Source organism: Mauremys reevesii, linkage group 18 (genome assembly GCF_016161935.1).
Source record: "Mauremys reevesii isolate NIE-2019 linkage group 18, ASM1616193v1, whole genome shotgun sequence".
Lineage (NCBI taxonomy): Eukaryota > Metazoa > Chordata > Testudines > Geoemydidae > Mauremys > Mauremys reevesii.
Genome location: NC_052640.1, coordinates 24791400 through 24810592, shown reverse-complemented (window position 1 = coordinate 24810592; position 19193 = coordinate 24791400). Strand labels below are relative to the sequence as shown.

At 38.6% G+C, this 19193-nt stretch overlaps 1 protein-coding gene across 3 annotated transcripts in view; it reads right to left on the bottom strand.

Annotated features, from left to right (window-relative positions):
• Positions 1–19193, bottom strand: part of MED13L (mediator complex subunit 13L) — a 364465-nt gene that overhangs the window by 64794 nt on the left and 280478 nt on the right. For 2 of the 3 annotated variants that reach the window (XM_039504873.1, XM_039504875.1), the window contains 8 exons: positions 14325–14487; positions 13339–13443; positions 9689–10417; positions 8443–8665; positions 6686–6791; positions 6096–6220; positions 4483–4582; positions 1512–1732 (listed from right to left, as the gene is read on the bottom strand). In XM_039504873.1, the coding sequence (XP_039360807.1) occupies positions 1512–1732; positions 4483–4582; positions 6096–6220; positions 6686–6791; positions 8443–8665; positions 9689–10417; positions 13339–13443; positions 14325–14487 (1772 nt within the window). The remainder of the gene's footprint in view (positions 1–1511; positions 1733–4482; positions 4583–6095; positions 6221–6685; positions 6792–8442; positions 8666–9688; positions 10418–13338; positions 13444–14324; positions 14488–19193) is intronic. The other variant, XM_039504874.1, reaches the window with a different exon arrangement.

Here is a 19193-nt window from a genome sequence, read left to right as displayed (position 1 = left end):
TGAAATACTGGAGACGGTACAGGAAAGAGCCATAAAAATGATTTGAGGGCTGGAGTGCTTTACAGTGGACTGAAGGAGCTCAATCTGTTCAGTTTATCGCAAAGAAGAAGAAGAGGTGACTTGATCACTGTGCAGAAGTACCTTTATGGGGTGAAAAATACCAAGCTCTTTAATCTAGCAGAGAAAGGCATAACAAGAACCAGAGACTGGAAGTTAAAGCCAGACAAATTCAAATGAGAACTAAGGCACAATTTTAACAGTGAGGGTGATTAACCACTGGAAATGGTGAATTTTCCATCTCTTGAGGTCTTCAAGTCAAGACTGGATGATGCCTTTTGGACAGTATTCTTTAGCCAAACACAAGTTATTGCGCTCCGTCAAGAGGTAATAGTGAAATTCTATGGCCTGTGTTATTCAGGAGTTCAGACTAGATGGTCCCTTCCTGGCCTTAAATATTATGTAACTATGAAAAAAATACAACATAGGAAGCAGCAGAATAAGTTTACCCCACAAACTAGCAGAACAGTGATTCTTAACCATTACCAATAGGGACAACCTTTACGGGGCTAGGAGTGGAATTAGCCAATCTTTTGAGACTGCTAACCAAGTTTCAGTGCATAAACTCTACAGTGATGGGTGCTACAGAAAACCTTTGGCAAACAAGCAGGTACCAATTAGTGGCAACCACAACAGAGTTTTCTGTAGTGTGGACAGATGTCCACTAGAGTTTTGTTTCAGGCTAATCCTATTTCACACAGACAACAAACAGCTATCATAGGTTCTTATTTTGAGAAGAGTGCCTCAAAAACATTAAAGTCAATATGTAACTAATACATCTATTTTTGTCTGCTCACATTAAACAACTGCAATTTGTCTGCTCACATTAAACAACTGCAACCTTGTCCAATAAAAAAGGAATTGTTTTCACTGAAAGATTACCAATCCCTTCATATCAGAGGTCCCCAAAGTGTCCCACCCAGCCTATTCCCGCCCCCAGCTCTGCTCCAGTTCCACTCCCAGCCGCGTCCCTGGCTCCTGTCCCCATGCCTGTCCCTGTCCCTAGCTGCAGTGTGGCCCCGGTCCCAGCCCCACGCCAGCTCCCAGCCTCAGCTGCTGGCTGTGGCTCTGTTTCCGGCCCCAGGCCGAGGCTGGGGGCAAGGCCGGGAGCGGAGCCACACCTGGCCACGGGCCTGGCTGCCAGCCCCCACCACAGCCCGGCTGCGGCTCCGCTCCAGCCTCAGCTCCTGGCCCCAGACCCATCCCCAGCTGTGGCCCTAGTCTCAGCCCCCTTCCCCCCCGCATCATCACTCCTGGCCCCAGCTCAGGTGGAGACGGGGGGGGGGGGGAGGGAAGAGTAAAAAGTTTTCGGACCTCTGCTTTATATGAATCTAGTTCAAAACTGTGCAAGCAATTTTCCAGCCAACTCTATGGCACCCTATTTGTATGTGTTTTATTTTAGAAAAAAATCTTACACAGATGAAGTAACACTAATGGTATCTTTGGTGTATTACCTTGATTTCTTCAGGTTTAGGGCTCCCTAATCCATCTTCCACCTCCATTTTAAATTCTGTGAGCTGTGTGGCAACCATGTTGACCATAGGACTTTCCATCATCCCCAGTGCTGTCACGGTCTCTGAACTTATTCCATCTTTATAGTTCATCACTGGGGAAAAGGCAGGGTGTTGCTCCAAGGAAGGGGGTGTTGGGAACATCCTTTGCAGATCTGCCACAGCTAAGCATCACAAAATAACCTACTGTTAACCATTAAAAATAAATTCTGCATAACTCTTCAATGAGACCCCATAAAGAGAAGGACTCCAACTCAGCACTGGCTTTTTTGATTTGTTAAAATCAAGAAAACAGACTGCAGATCCTCCCCTGCTTCCATACCAGTGTAAATCTAGACTAACTCCATTAATATAATGTATACAGAGTACAGTGTCCTATGGACATTTTTCAAGTTTATTGTTCAATTGAAACACATACATTTGAGGATGTTCAATATTCAAATATGCTGTGATGATAATAGAGAAAGCTTTAAGAAAATAGATTAAAGAACAGTATTGGGGATTTGACCAGTTACTGTTAATAACTAAGTGGGATCCAGAATATTTTTCTTTCCTTTCTAGTGTTTCATGACACAAAATCCTAAAATCAAAACTGGCTAAACTTCTGACAAAGTGCAGAAAACTTTTCCACTGACTAACATTATGTAAACCCATTTCGGTCCATGTTGTCATAATCCAATGAAAACAGATCTGAGACTATTGCTAGTGCCATCTTGGAACATCTTGATTAAAAATTCTGCCTCAAGGCATCTAAAAAAATAACAGGCAAGTCCCAGAGGATGCTGCAATATGCATTTTGCACCACAGCCACCAAGGCAGGAAAAATCATATAGGATTTAATTATCTCTAAATAAATTAACACAGTGTAATAATTCAGCCTATATTTCCCATTAATTTTAAGTGAGAAAAAATACTGAAATGCTTAATAAAGTGAAATGTATTGTATAAACCCAAATGGAAATCACTGTAAACTATTACACTTTTCCCCATTACGTTCTTTCCATTTCCTGCCATAATGGATTTATTTTTCATAAAATTCAGAACGAACTGCTTTTTTAATTTTAAGTAGCTCAGATATCCTTTTGACGTAATGCTGCAATCTGATGTATTCATTGTTAAAAATACTGAGATCATATAATAATAAATTCCCATATCACCTTCCCCTACACAAAACCCATATACTGAACCAGTGTTTCTGACAGACTAAATGCTTCGTTTCATTTCCACGCCTTTTTCTGTCCAGTAAAGCACTACAAATCTCCAGACCTATTTGACAGGATATATTCTTTAAATTTGTACTCCATAGCTATTATACATTTTGTGCAGTGCAAAGATGACAGTTATGTTTGATTGAAAATTGCTACTAAGTAGTGAAATCTTTCCATGGGCTTGATTTGGATCAGCTGATCCCTCTGCTTTTCAAGCAATGGAAGAAGAGAGGAGTGCTTTAGCATCATTTGGTGAGCAGTGGTGCTAGAATGACATTTAGCCAGTAGAGCTTTGCTATGATGTATCAGGCATTTCAGTCTCTCACAGATGTTGTCATGCATCACTAGCTAGTGTCACAAGGAAACAGAGAGAGGATTAAGAGGGGAAAGCACAAAGGGTACAGTGTATCCATGTAACCTATTCCATACTGCTCTGTATTATGCCATTTTCTTATATCTTTTAGTTCCACTTTGCAAAATTCTGCAGTGCAGATACCTTAAAAAAATCCCAAAATGTTTAATTAAAAAGAAAAACTACAGCAACTGGCTGTCAAGCATTACTCATTTTCATATGTGTCATGCTTGAAAAAGCTTTGCATATTTTAGAAAGCTATGGATCTACTAAAGCTGTCAAAATCCAATCTCTGTATACTTCATACTTCTACATTTGAGTAAATCAGCACTGCTTTTATGGGTCCATAAAACTCTCTGACTCATCCCTGTGACACTGTGGTTTTTCCTCTCAATTTGTTCTCATTACCAGCTGAAGTTAATGAGAAGGCATTAAAGAATGATTTGCAATGGAATTTGATTTCTCTTAAAGTAGCCACATACTTAGTCAGACAATTTTTTTCTCTTTTAAGACAAGTAATTTGTAGTTCACAATCTGGTTTGTTAGTATCACACGAAAATTATTCCGTCCCACTCCATGCACACACACAAAAAAGAATAATTCAAAAGGGATGCCATTTACATGAATGAAGCACAAAAACATTATTAGACCTCACAGCAGTGAAAACTACAATTTCCTGTAGTTGCTGGCACAATCCTTATGAAAAAGCTATTCTGATTTTAATGTCCATATTACATTTTCAGTATACCAAGTGCCAATAGTTAATTCCTCCCATTGATTTCACATGTAATATCCAGCTCTAAATAAACAGTATAAAGGTATACTGGCCTGAGCTGCACAAGCAGCATTACCCCTATTCTAAATGTCTATTGAAGACCAGTCTAAAGAAGATCTCTGTGTAAGCCTGAAAGTTTGTCTCTTTCGCCAACAAGCACTGGTCCACTGAAAGATATCACCTTATCTCTCTAATATTCTGGGACCAATATGACTATCACAACGCTGCAAACATATAAATCTATATCTGAATGATTTGATAATGGTGCAGCTACTGACTGAGTGTAAATATTAATTGAGAATATAGGGATGACTTCTAAAGGAAGATACATAACAACTTCCTTTAATCCTTACAACCAAAGGCAGCGCTCTGTAGACCAATTTTAGAAATACTTACACAAAGATTTTCTTATGGGGCAGTTCATTGCCCTTATTTAATATTAGCCTCTAATACTTACAGAAGAATGGGAATGTATTGGGTCTTAACCTGAAACCAATATTACAAACTTCTTATAGAAATGGGGAGATGGTAGTTATGGGGATACTTCAGCTATGAACAAGGCTGCGGTCACTTTCTTACTTGGTGGATAAGGTACTGCTGTTCTTCCATCCTTCCCCAGAGGGCGTTCCTCAGCTCCTGCAGGAGGCATTTTTGACGACCGCAGAGCTGGTGATACAGCCTAAACACAGGTATTTACATGATATATTGAAATCAGAATAAAAAACATTAAAATTAATTATTTTAAACATTCAGAAAATCACCTAGTCTTAATAAGTCTTAATAAGTTTTTAAAACTACTCATTTTTTTCTGCAATTTGACTTTATTTAATCCTTTCTTTCAACTTTAGTAGATAGATTCTAGGTGCCTTTAACATATACTAAAAATACAATCATACACTCAACTTGAAATTAACAATGCTTTTCTATTTATGTCCATATTTGGATTACTATAAGGGAAAATAAAAGCACTGGGAATGAAGTCCTCTAGTTATCTTGTGCTGTCTCTGTTGCAGCAGAGCACAGAATACTGTGCATTCGACAGTGACACACATAGGACACTGCTCAACATATAGCAATATTAAGGCAGGTAAAATGTTACATCAACATCACCCAACAGTGTAACTTTAAGGAAGATGGCATAAATATTGGATTATGTTCGACAGCATAGCCTTCTATAATTGATTTGCTTAGCAGCTACTGTAGCGAAAGTGTAGTGGGCGTGAGCCCATGTAATTCTGTAACACAAATGAGTGCAACTCAGCACTCATTAAAGTTAACTTCACTTAGCAACCTCCAGCCGAAACGTGGCAGACAGCAACTAAAATAAATGTAAAGGACCCATTCTCTAGCTTTTCATATCCAACTAGGCCTGAAACAAAGCTTTAAATATTTGAGGAAGCTGATCCTTTAACTTCAAAAGTTTGCACGGCTTTTGAAGACTGCTGCTATTTTATCTCTGCACAGCACACACCTGCATCTCTGTAAGCAATGCTTCTGAAAATACCAATGTGACATGGCAGAAAAGGCATGCCAACAGCCAGGAAAGAGAGCAGTCATTTTTATCTGCATTCTCAACTATGTCCTTTATTGGTGAAGTAAAGGGGTGAAACGAGAAAAGGAGGTAGTAAATAATTTGTGCTATTTGAAAAGACCTTCAGAAAGGGGGCATGGGCCTTTTAAACTACCTCATCTACCTCCAGTCACTTCAGGATCAGCTTCTGTGTCATTATAACTGGATTTGATTAAGCTTTAAAGCAGTAATTGGTGTTTATTCTAAGCTTTGCCTTTTTTGGAACCTTGACTTTCTCAGTAATTGGTATAGTGCTGCCTTTTCTTTTTTCTACTACAACAATATAATGTACATGGTGAACTACTACTTCTTATTACCACTTCACTTTTGCACAAAGAATGGAAAAAAGTCTTGTTTTGGGGAACTATTGAAATATATTGTGATTGATTATATTTTCTCCTTTGGGTAGCTTCTCAAACAAGACAGAGGACTAGATTCTCAATCCTTAAACAGCTTCTCCAGTTGCTCTCAACTCTACCTGGTCATAAATGTAGATCTGTCTACCTGACATCTCTCTCAAACCCATGCAATGATTGCTCCCTCCCTGGCTTCCAACAGCATCATTCCTTGGTTGCTGGAGTCCTGTCTAGAAGCTACTCAGTGTAACTCTGCACAGACTTACGCCAAGCTCATCTTCATCAGAATTATCAAAGATATTATCTAAATCATGAAGTGATGGAGCCAGATCTGTCACCTGTGTGAGGCTGCTAGAGCCAACTCGGCCTGCAGCACAATCCTGCCGGGTATCTGTGGAAAACAATGGAAATAAACTTAAGAAATAGCAGAGAGCATGTAAAAGACATAAAACCACTGTCTTTGTCATCACTCATAATTTCAAAAACAGGCAAGAACCAGTTCTCATGTTTTGAAATGTACCTCAGAAATAGCCTTCTAGTGTTTCAACTAAAATTTCAGGTTAAATGCTGAAGGTCAACCATCAAATAATAAAATTAGATACTAATCAACTTTACTAAATTCCAAAATGTTTAGTGTTGTTATAAAATGAACAGAAAAAAAAAACCAAACTAAATATGAAATTATATTCACTCTTTAGCTGGTTTTTTTCTTTTGTTTGTCTCATAATAGATAGCCAGGTATATTTTTCATGTTGCATGAAAACTTTCAGAATATAATTCTGATCTGAGATTTAATCTGTTAGGTAAAAAAGAAGCTTTTCTTTTTAACAGAGTGATCACACAAGCTTGTACTTACCAGCTTTAGGAGCAGAACTGAAAATAGACATGGCATCTTTCCCATCAGGCACCGGTGTGGAATGACCTGTTGCGGAGATCTCCTTGGTACCTATTCCATCTTCTGACTACACGTAAAGAATTCCATCACATAGAAAAATGTATCATTTAAATGCAAAAAGAGTGGGAAACACAGGCAAAAGTAAAAATTAGAAAGAATGGATGAAACGTGAGACTTCCAGTCCACTGCTGCTTTCTATTTTTATTATTAGCCAAGCAGCAGCAAACTAACTAAATGTTTTAAAGCAAGATCAATACTGCCCTTATTCACACCTAACACAAGCTAGTTAGACTGCTCAGCTGCTAATTACCATTTAATTTACTTTCATACATTAATTCAGACCCCTACTGGCTCACAATGAACTTCAAAAAATGTCAACATGATATTATTAAATTTTACTTTTTGCAAAACTTATTTTGTTCAGTTTGGCAGAGAGAAGTTCTCTGAAATTTAAAGCTGTGCTCCCGAAGGACCTTATCAGATTTATAAAAGTTTCTCACAGACATCCTGTACAAACAATTTAGAGATCTTTGTCCATATCTGGGCTTGTTAACTAACAAGATATATCTCAATCTCTGGAAACTTCTGTACAATTCCTGACTTTGATTACGAGGTAAAAGGAGCTTGTTGGTCTCATCCTAGTGCCAATGGCCAAATCACAAACCCACTGCACGATTTGGCATGGGCAGTCCGAGAATTGGAACAACAGGCATGCTGGAAGCCATGACTGAGGGGCATGAGAGGTAAAAGAGAGAGCTTGCCCCATAACTGTCTTTTATGTTCCCAACCTTACTTAGTGCTATCAGGACTTCACCTTGATGAGCACAAAGAAATCTTTAAAGGGATAAAAAGAGAACACGGACATTCATAATTTATCTTGCATATCAAGAATAACATGAAATGATATTCCATCATTTAACAAAGGCTCCTATCTACATACATCAGTTTATTTGAGTAGTCAAAATAGATAAGCAGACTGCTTAATTTGTTGAGAACATACACCTCCCAAATTTGAACTGCAGTGGAGGAATTACCTAGAGAAACAAATAACTGAAGTGAACTGCCAGACAATGAAATAGCACTACAGGGAGTGAGAAGCACTGGGAAGGAGAAGTATCCTAAAGGTGTAAAAGCAGATGGCCCAGAATGGTGATCAAATGGATCTCTCTTATGTGGAGGGAAGGGTGTGAGGAGATGTCAAAACCAACAAAGCATTGATGTTACTAAGCCATGCAGTAGAAGACTGAATGATTCATACTCAAGGCAAGAAAGATGAATTCAGGCTAGAGAGATGTGCTCTGTTGTGAGCTGAATGTGTCAATTGTTGCAGATAAGAACCTAAAAAAATTGTAGCCAATTCCTACTTCTCTATAAATTGGAACTACAGAAATATAACATAATGAAAGATTTTATTCCTTAGTTTGACTCTGGGTTCTGCTGATGGCCAAAACGAAGGTATGCAAGTATGAAACATATCTTCGTAGTTTAAATGGGGTTGAAGGGATTAAGCCAGTAACTACTAACTCGGACATGTCACACTGATACAATATATTTCTCGTGAATAGGTAAGTATGAACTGAATTTGTGCTCGAATATATATCCTGTTAGTGCACTCTTTGGGGAAGGCATTGTGTCTTCCTATGTTTGCCAGCACCGAGGGTGCTATTATAATATAATAAATGCAACAACAACAACATGCCCCTGGTCTGATATGGTACCTTATTCTTTTTCAGAGGATCTTTCTCAGTCCCCAGTTTGCATTTTTTATTGCCAGTGAAACTGTATTTTATGTCACCATCTTCAAAAGTATAAGGATCACTAACATCTCCCAGGCCTTCTCCAGGCTGCTGTATTAGAGGCAAGGGGTCAAGATAGTTCAGTGTCTGCACTGGTTTGTCGTCTTCTAAAATTTTAAACCGCTTGTTGGGTTGTGCTAAGAGTCTGTGGGAGGGGGAAAAAAGCCATTATGAAAAACAAATATTCCATACAAGGCAAAAATAACAGCACTGCAAATTCATAGATTTTTCTTACACAAGTACAGTCAGTACTACTCCTCTCTCTGTCTGGCTGAAATACATTTTTTTTTTGTCCATTGGCGCATGCATTTTCTTCCACTAATGTTAAACAGCTGCTCACTGTATTGTCAACTTCAATTTAAGTGATTACATATTTTCTCTTATGCATATATGGGAAAAAATCTGTTAGTGTTTTAGGTCTTGATGCTATTCACATTAAAATCAATGGTAACGCTCCCATTGACTTCAGTGATGCAAGATCAAGTACTTCGCGACAATACTGATTTCATTACTAAAGTGTAGTACAGTGACTAGATTTCATGAATACAGTATATGAAGTAGTGAGGTTTTATAACAGAGCTAGACAAGCCACAATTTCCCCAGTGCTACAAACAGGGGTTTTCTTTCTTTTTCTTGTTAAACCCCAACAATAATGCAACTTTAAGGTTGCAATCTTGAACAGCAACAATAACCCCCCCTCACACACACTAAATACAAGAGGTAAGAGGTAATCTTAATTCTGCCACAGTTGCATTAATGTAGGTTTTAAAATCTATTATGTCTCTTACACAGCCCAACACAAAAAACACAAATGACAAAGACAAAGCATACTAAATTTCCACATTTCTATTTATATTTTTAATGCTAGTGCCAACTGAAGGAGTCACTGATGCTACATACTGATTTCTTTTATTTGTTGTGCAGGTTTAATGAGCATGACAAATAAGCGAGGAATTGTAATTTAAAATGTCTATTTATAGGTATTTTCCTACCGTATAACATCTTTGCCACATCGTCAGTCTCTCGACTAAATTTCTGCTGTCGTTTACACCAATGCAATCCCAAAAGCTTTCATACCTAATGGAACTGCATGGCTGTAACTGAGTGTAGAATTTGGCCTTCTGATTGTAATTTGATAAAGACAATGGTCACTCAATATTGTATTTACCTTTTCAGTGCAGTGCTGTCTGAGTTTACCTCCATCTTGGCATCATATCTCTCACACCGGAGCTCTGGCGGCTTGAACTCTGGATCATCACTTGCTGGGAGAACATAGCTCTGCCACTTATCTGATGACTCATTGTTTTGAATGATCCCACAATATAAAGCTGTCTCACTGACCTCTGTCATCAGAGGCAGCCTCTGTCCCACAAGAACTGTCCTATCATCTAGACTGGGCAATGGTTGGAGCTCTAACCCATTACCATAGAGTGCTGGGTTCACAGCAACTGATGGTGGGTCCAAATTTTCTGCTTCCTGACCTCTTGGCTGGGGGCTAAGTGTGGGAGGAAGAGGGGAGGTGGGGGAATGGGGTGAATCCATGGGATTCAGATTAATTTGTTTGCTTGGGTTTCTAGAGGGTATGGATAGCTGCTTCTCATATTTCCTGGAGTTAGTGACTTCCAAAGAGGGCTCCATCCCTACCAACCCCAGCTTCTGCCCTGATGTGTCCTGTTCCATGCATAGCTCTTCAGTGACAGAGGGCCGATGGTGAAATGGCATCATAGGCCTTTTTTGCAGTTTCTCTCCTTTTTCCTGCCTTTCTGTTGTTTTGTGCTTAGAAGAGGCAGGTGGCGGCAAGGAAGAAGAGGATGATGATCCAACACTGAACCCTGGTTGTGATATCGTTGGGGGACGGCTGGGGCCAATAGCACAGCGCTGTTTGAAAAGCTTGTGCCTGAAACAGGAGTTAGAAACAAGTTACCATGTGGATTGTGAGGATACATGATCTGATGTAGAATAAAAGCACAGAGCCAAAAATCTTAATTCTATTCCAAGATCACTTTTCAGTTTGCAGGAAGGGTTACTTAGCTTCTCTCTGCTTCCGTTCCCCTGTCTGCAAAATGGGGATAATGACACCTACCTCACACATGCAGTATTCTAGGAGAAAGAATTAATGTTTGCTTAAAATTCTCAGGTGGAAGATAATGTAGAAATACCAAGTATTATTGTTTTCACTACTGAAGAGCTGTTTTTCTTCATAACAATACTGAAGCAACACTACTCTTCCTGTATATCTTGAGCATGTGTTGGGAACGATACCATATTGCGTGTTTTAGCTGTGCTCACAGATGCAATCCACAGCAGGTTGCTTTCATGCCATTTTTCCTCCAGACTGGGAGAGTGAGGCAGCACACAACTCATGCCAAATAAGAGGTGGTTGTGTCATATTCATCAATTGCTGAATATTTTACATAGTCCAAATCCCCACCCCCAACTATGAATTTTCGTATTGATAGTGACTTTAAATTCTAAGACACCTTGTGCTACAGCAATCCAATATCTTTTAAAAATTGGAAGCACAGGAAAGAAATTCAATATCCTAGACGTTGCAGCCATTAAATGGTGTTTTCATTATCTCGGAGACAGTCTGTGAAGACCTTGTGATAGCTTCCTCTGCATTACATGATAACCTTTCTGATAATATAGTTACACGGTTGGTAGGTAGTACAGTGGGTTAATGCACCAGCTTTTCATTGCTGGACACTTTGGTTAAAGCAGATTCAAATCAAATTTAAAATAAGGGTGGAGAGGCTGATGATTTCTGGCTGGCTCTAGTACATATTTCATCACAAAATTATTATAAACATTTGGTACAATTGACTATCTCACCTTAGAAGAAGTTCAGGGCTGGGGCATTATGAACATTGAAAATTAGGATGGAAATGCACTGAATTAGTCGTGCATGCAAACTTGCAGAGTACTTGCCCACACTGCAAATGGATCTAGTCTGTACTATGAGCTGACAGCTTTCATGGGAACTAGAGTTCAGGAAATTCATCCAAAAATGTAAATATCTCTATAGATATTATATTTAATTAAAAGATTAAAAGACTACAAAAGATTACAAACAAACTGCAAAAAAAAAAAAAATCCTGAGATAAGAGGGCACAATTATTATCCATTACTGGAAGAATGCTAGTAGGTAATGAAGTACAAATCATATTCCACAGAGATTACACAATTGTCATTTACAGACCAGCAAACTTGGAGTAGCAACATTTCAAAATGTTTGTTATCACAGAGACAAAACAAACCAACTATAACTAATTCAAACAGGCAACCTTACTGATAGGTCAACTTTACTCAAGTCTACATTTACAAAAGGGATGGTCTTACATTTTTGCTCATTGTAATGGAGTCTTTCTACCTAGCTCTTTCCTTTTTGTTTCTAAAGGTTTACCACCATGATCCTCTCCCATTCCCGAGATTACAGACTGTGAAGCTAACTTTTAATCAGTAATGAACCTGTCCTGGTTATGTGCCTATGTTCCTACTGAAACACAGAACTCCTCATACTCAATATGCTACTACCATTTACCAGCCAGATTATTCTATTTCTATATCTAATCTCCACACTTTCTCTTCAAACTATATAAATTTTGTGCAAAAATTTTCTGCCACAATGCTTCTAGGTGTTCTGAATTCCTGGGCTAATCACTTCAGTAGTTTCATAAGCAGCACTAGTAAATTAAAACAGATTATTTTGCTTATGATAACCTTATCACTCAAAAATGTAGTGGACTATGGAATTCCACCTCAAAAGCAAAGAGACAGCATTGCACAGTTCACTTTCCATGATGATGGCAATAACTCCACTAAATGTTAAAAGCAGTAACTTGGAAAAAAAAAAATCTGAAGGTAAGTTAGGTGTCTAAATTCATATATGCTCTTTCCTCTCTCCTCATTTTTCGATGCTGCAAAATGGAGGAGTCAATGATGTTCCATCTGAAAGTTACAGGATTGCCAGTTTTAGCTCTTGCTCTCTTTAATTTAACACAGAATAGTTTAAAAAGATTGTGGGCATATGTAGGAGCCATCTCATATGCATTTTTTGAATGAAGACTTTATGCGGACTGTATGGAACTTTGCAAAAAGTTATAATACTGCAAGTCCCCTTGAAAGCACTGCTCTATAGTCATGTTCTGAGATGCATGGAACTTTTTAAACTTTAGACATGTTGATTTTTACTTGATTGAAACTTCCAAACAAAATCCTGAAATATATTTTGCTCCATAAGTTTTCTTCCATCACAAGTTTACTTTAATTAAACTATACTATTTATGTCAAGTTTTAAAACAGATTTGCTAAGTACTGTTTTTGTAATTACTTCTAATATTATCTCATCTGTTTTTAATTCTGCAAAACAGCTAGACTGTAGAAGAAAAGACACGAAATACTGTAAATCTGAGCAATCATTTAATAATGTCTTAGATTTTTAATATTTAAATATAATAGTTTACACAGGAAAAAAGATCCAGAAAATAAGACAAACCCTGATTTTAAAAACATCAACTGAATTTATTAAACAGATACAGCTGAGTTAGAATAAAACAGCTCAGGTACCGTACAGTGGTGACAAGACTAAATTACATTCCTGTCACTTCCCTGCATATCATTAGAAGATAGCCGGCCAGATCCTCAGCTGGCGTAAATTGATGGAACTAGACTGATTTCCACCAGCTGATGATCTTCCCTTTTATTTTCTGTAAGCATGCCTGCCTGTTGTGTAGTGATTCTGAATATAATTTTATATTGTGCATCAACTTTGCAAGCCTCATTCAACTGGACACAATAATTCTTCTCTTTGCTACCTACCTGGAACAAGAACAACTGACTCTTTGGACCGGATCCACAAAATCCCAAGAAACAGTGTTGCTTGGGACTTCTTCCTCCAGATTTGAAGTAGTAATCTGACTCCTCCTAACGGGAATAAAAATAAATATTATAGAAATTATCGCCTCATACACAATGCCATTTTATTAATAAACTGTAGATCTTGTTGACGTTTGTGTATTCCTTAAACAAATCTACGCCACGCCCAATCCCTTCACCTATGCCTCAGAATTTTACCTCAGCCAAATATGAAAATTTACTTCTTGATCCACGAAGGGGTATCATGTAGCCTATATCTGGAGTTTGAGCAAAAAAGTCACATGGCAGGCAATACATGTAACAATTAAAATTGCATTCGGAAATGTTGTTGAATGGGCTAGTGAGGAAATTACATGGAAATAACAGAGGTAAAACTTGTTGGAACATCTATACGTCATCCCATTGTGAGATATTTTAAACCTCCAGAAATGAAAAGCTAGTGCACTAATACCTATGCTCCACCATGCACGTTGCAGTTTGAGTTACATTCTGCCAAATACAAATATATCCTTCCAAATGTTTACATCTATAAATGAATATAACTTTAGCAGGCTATTTGTCCTTAGGTCATCTACCCTCCAGACCTAGTAATTTTGTATTTCTAATGTGAACTAGTATTTTTGTCATCAATGAGTTAGCACGTGAGTAACCACAAGCAGAATTTGGCTACATGTGTAAAGCTCAGACAGCCAGAGGTGAAATGAGCTAAACGAGTGAATACAAAGCATTATTGTCACTATTACTTGTTCTCAAGCTAAAATAATTGGAAATTGTCTTAGGTAACGTTACCTTGCATTATTCACTTTGAATAGGGAGGTATAGGAAATAGATGCTACCTCATTGTTTGCATTAAGGCAAAACTAGCAAGTTTTTAAGTGTGACAGCTGTACTATTATCAATAAAGAACATGAGCAGAATTATTCCCTTACTTGGATTGTGACCTGTTGAGAATGCATTCCTTCCAGACTCTGTGGACCATATGATTGTGGAATTTTGGAGGAATCTTCCCTGATTTCTTTGGACTGTGCAGAGTGACTGCCCCCTCCTGTGAAGCTGAATGGCTGACAGAGCTCTGAGTACCTCCACTTTCACCTGCAAAAAAAAAATATATATATATATAAATAAAAAAAACCCAAACAGTATTGTAGACAAGAGTAACAGCAGCCAGAACATTAGATTTTCCTGGAAGGGCTTTTCAACTTATAGGTTGATGAGTTTACAAATGCTTGTGTTCACTAATAAAAGCTTAGAGCAGTTTAAGAGTGTCACCAGCTATGAAAAGATCAGTAAACTACAGCCACAAGCAAAATTTGTGTCAGCACAGCAGAGACAGCACTAGGGAGCGGAATTGGGTGATGTAGTTTTTCACTGTTGCTGGCTATTAAGTTTAACTTACAGTCGTGGTCTTGTTAAAACAACAACTCCTCAAAAGATACATGGTTCTATAAGAAAGGGCATCTACAGCTTTAAACCACACCAGATTGTTTACTTGCACCAGGTGTTCTACACACGCACTGACACAAAGAGAAGAAGCAGGTTTTAACACAAGAGGTGAAGAAGGCATGAATGGATTACTGAGTGATAATACTTGCTCACATTTGGGGATGGAATTTTCACTCATTTTCTTTCTGTGTTTGATTTGCTTCATTAGTGTAGATTTTGGTAGAAAAATCTTAACCTTTAATTGAACTTCTTTAGTATTCACCACAACAACTGAACATACACTAATAATAGGCTATTAGGTGATATTCAAGACCCATTCTGACAATACTGCTTGGCTGGTGGAGAAAGAGTGAAAGTGGTATTACAACCTTAATCACCACCACCTAAGGATTATGATTTTTATTTTGCACTTAATTTCTTTTCACCAGTGGAGTAAAACCGTGTTACTCACAGTATGAGCAAATGTTTCTGTTGCTCATTGAGAGAGCTGTTTGGATAGTCTGAGACCCTAATATAGTCAGCTTTAAAACACAGACTGGAACAGCAGAGGGAGCTGTAAGTTCATTTAGCCTGTTGGATGCATAACACTACACTCTATGCTCAGGCCAGCAAATAAGGTAATGATAGCAAGCTTTTAACAAGGTCAAATCTCTGCACAGAACTGTTTGTCCTTATGTCTGACGCAATTTAAGAAGCCTTACGAATAAAACACTGAAAATAATCATTGCTTCACTATATCAGAAGAAAGAAATCTACTGGTTTCATTCTATGATTTGGTTTGCAAGCTACAGTTGCTACTCTGTGTACAGGTATTTAACTCAGTTTCCTGTACGATTCCTGGTGACTGCAGATGTCTCTCTAGTAAGATCAGATATTGTTTCTTCTTTCTCTTTTCTTAAAGGAAGTGATGGGAAAAGCAGCAATCATTAAAATCAAAGCATTCCCTGACTCACTAAAACAGAGGTGGGCAAACTTTTTGGCCCCAGGGGCATATCTGGGTATAAAAATTGTATGGCGGGCCATGAATGCTCACGATATTGGGGTTGTAGTGCAGCGGGGGGAGAGGGCTCTGGCTGGGAGTGCGGGCTCTGGGGTGAGGCCAGAAATTAGGAGTTCAGGGTGCGGGAGGGTGCTCCGGGCTGGGACCGAGGGGTTCGGAGGGTGGGAGGGGGATCAGGGCTGGGGCAGGGAGTTGTGGCATGGGGGGTTGGCTCAGGGATGCAGGCTCTGGGCGGCGCTTACCTCAAGCAGTTCCCGGAAACAGCAGCATGTTCCCACTTCAGCTCCTATCCAGAGGCGCAGCCAGGCGGCTCTGCTGTGTGCTGCCCATCCACAGATGCTGCCTCTGCAGCTCCCATTGGCCGCAGTTCCTGGCCAATGGGAGCTGTGGGGGTGGCACTTGGGGCAGGGGCAGCATGTGGAGTACAGCATACATAGGAGCCAGAGGGGAGACATGCCACTGCTTCTGGCAGCCAGGCAGAGGAGCCCCTGATCCTGCTCCCTGGCTGGAGTGCCAGAGCAGGGCAAGCCCCAGATCTCGCTCCCCAGTGGGAGCTTGAGGGCCGGATTAAAATGCCCGTGTGCAGTAGTTTGACCACCCCTGCACTAAAGTCTGTGGCTGTAATAATGTATTTTGCTTGTTTTGGAATACATCATAATGTTGTTTTTGAACTTGACAGATCTGTGATGAAAAGCATCTTGACTGAATTAAACTGGATTAACCCTTCCAGTTTAGCAAATTCATTCTGTCGCTGGTGTCAGAATACATTTTCATAAACCATACTCTGGTACTGGTACTGGTGTACTCTGTGATAATACTAACATCCAAAACCAACACAGTTACAACTATTATGAAGCACTACTGGCCAGGTTATCAGCACACAAACTCTGCACTTGAGTGTGTGACTTGATATGCTCCAACATTTTGCAGTGCATTTTTAGAGGCCTGTTGCATATTTTTCACTATATGATGTGTGCCTAGATAGGATTTTATATATACACATACATACACACACACATATATACACACACAGCCTATATGTAAACAGTCAAAACTGGTTTGTTTCATGCACTGAAACTGAAATTTATAGTGGAAAATTACTGCCTAAAGGGTTGAAAAATATTATAAAAACCTGACGGATAATGGTGTAAATGCCAAAAATCACTAGAGGTCACTTTGCAATCCCAAGGGTAACTTCTTCCTATAAACTTAAAATCTCATTCTCTATATACCTTAGCACTTGTTTTACTATATGCTTTAAACATTTTTAAATAATGTGATGCTGCTTCCATTTGCTGAAGCATCGCTATCATAGTTTGCAGAGTCATGTTTACTCTCAGAGCTCCAACAGTAACAACCGTTAACAGCTTGGAGTAAATTAACATTTTCCTTAATTTTTATGGCTTCTGCCCCTCACTTATCAATTTAATTATTATGCAAAACATGCTTAGAACTCCTGAGATACTCTCTGTTTAACAGGGAACTGAAATTGTTCAACATTTTAAAGCATTAAGAGAACCTGGGCACACTGTAACATATCAAATATATATTTAAAAAATACATTTAAAGGTATTTTTATCTACATCTGAATTCTGTGTATTTCTTGCAAAAACAGGCCACTCACCAAACTCTTAAAATAACCAGAGCAGGTAGCTGTATTTTTTACTCAATTTTTAGTATCTGGCGTGGCATTAACTCTTACACAAGAAGCACAGAACCCCAAACTCAGGTTCTGGCACAGAAAGAAAGAGAAAACGATTTTCCACTACTGTGTTTTAAAACTGCATATAAATAAGTCTATTTAACTCGCCTGATTATAATTTAGGATCTTAAAGAGTTATAAATATATATTTAGAAGGCTTTTAGTTTTACTTTAATATTATTTATTTACTTTTAGTCTTTATGCCTTTTTTACTTCATTATTTCCCACATGCTGCAAATCTCTCTCTCTCTCACACACACACACTCTGTCTCTTCTATTACATGACACTAATATACTCCCTATCCTACAAATCCTTTCTTTCTAAATATACTGTACCATCATAGATACCCTGTGATGAGGTGTATCTATTTACAGATGTGGTCCTGTTTCAGTCAATAGCTAGCCAGTCAAAACTTAGTTTGTTTACTTTGTGGATTTTTGTTTTTGTTTTTAAACAACTATAGTTATTGCCCAGGAAGGGAATACCGCCAATCTAACTTAAACTCACATATACACACACTCTAGGCTGGTAGGCCATCTTCAACTGACATCATTAGATCTTTCTCTCTTTCTTTTTTCTTTCCCGCCTTCCTCTCTCTCTTGCCTTATTAAAAGCCCAAACTATCATTCTACTACTCCCTCATTCTTACTTCCATTCCTTTTGGCTGTTCCCTATGAACAGCTCATTTTTAGCTAGTGAGATTACTTGTGACATCTCAGCTAAATCAGCCAATCATCATCATCTCCTTCATCTCCTAGTTCATTTGCATAGTATCTTAGTATTTTAGAATACTTAACTTTTTAAAAATTAAACCAAACGTTAGCTCTATTTTTTAAATGGCACGTCACCTACAAAAACACCCAACTCAAAAGACTATACTTATAAGAGACAAGAGGTAATTGTCCCACTCTATTTGGCACTGGGGAGGCCTCAGATGGAGTACTGTGCACCACACTTCAGGTGGCTAGGAAAGATGTGGACAAATTGGAGAGAATACAGAGGAAAGCAACAAAAATGATAAAAAGTTTAGAAAAGCTGTTCTCTAAGGAAGGGACAAAAAAACAGGGCATGTTTAGTCTTGAGAAAAGACGACTGAGGGGGGACCTGATAACACGCTTGCAATGTGCTAAAGGCTGTTATAAAGAGGACAGTGATCAATTGTTCTCCATGGCCACTGAAGGTTGGACAATACGTAATGGACTTAATCTGCAGCAAGGGAGATTTATGTTAGATATTAGGAAAATCTTAACTATAAGGGCAGTTAAGTTCCGGAATAGGCTTCCGAGGGAAGTTATGGAATCCCCATCATTGTAGGTTTTTAAGATGGGTTTGACATGGTCTGTGTGTTTTTGGTCCTGCCTCAGCACAGGGGGCTGGACTCGATAACTACTCAAGGTCCCTTCCAGCCCTATATTTCTATGATTCTATGTTATTCAAATTACTAGTTTGCATTGTAACTTATATTGTTTCTGCATGATTGTCCAATGGCCTTGTCACTAAGCCCCAATATGTTTAGTTTGCAACTGACTTGGGTTCTTTTAAGCATAATGTTTAAAGTCAATATTCAATCTGTGTAACTGAAAGGGACACTGTAGACAGATGTGATTTTAAGAATCCACTGAGATAATAAACAAACTATTCCAAGACAAGCT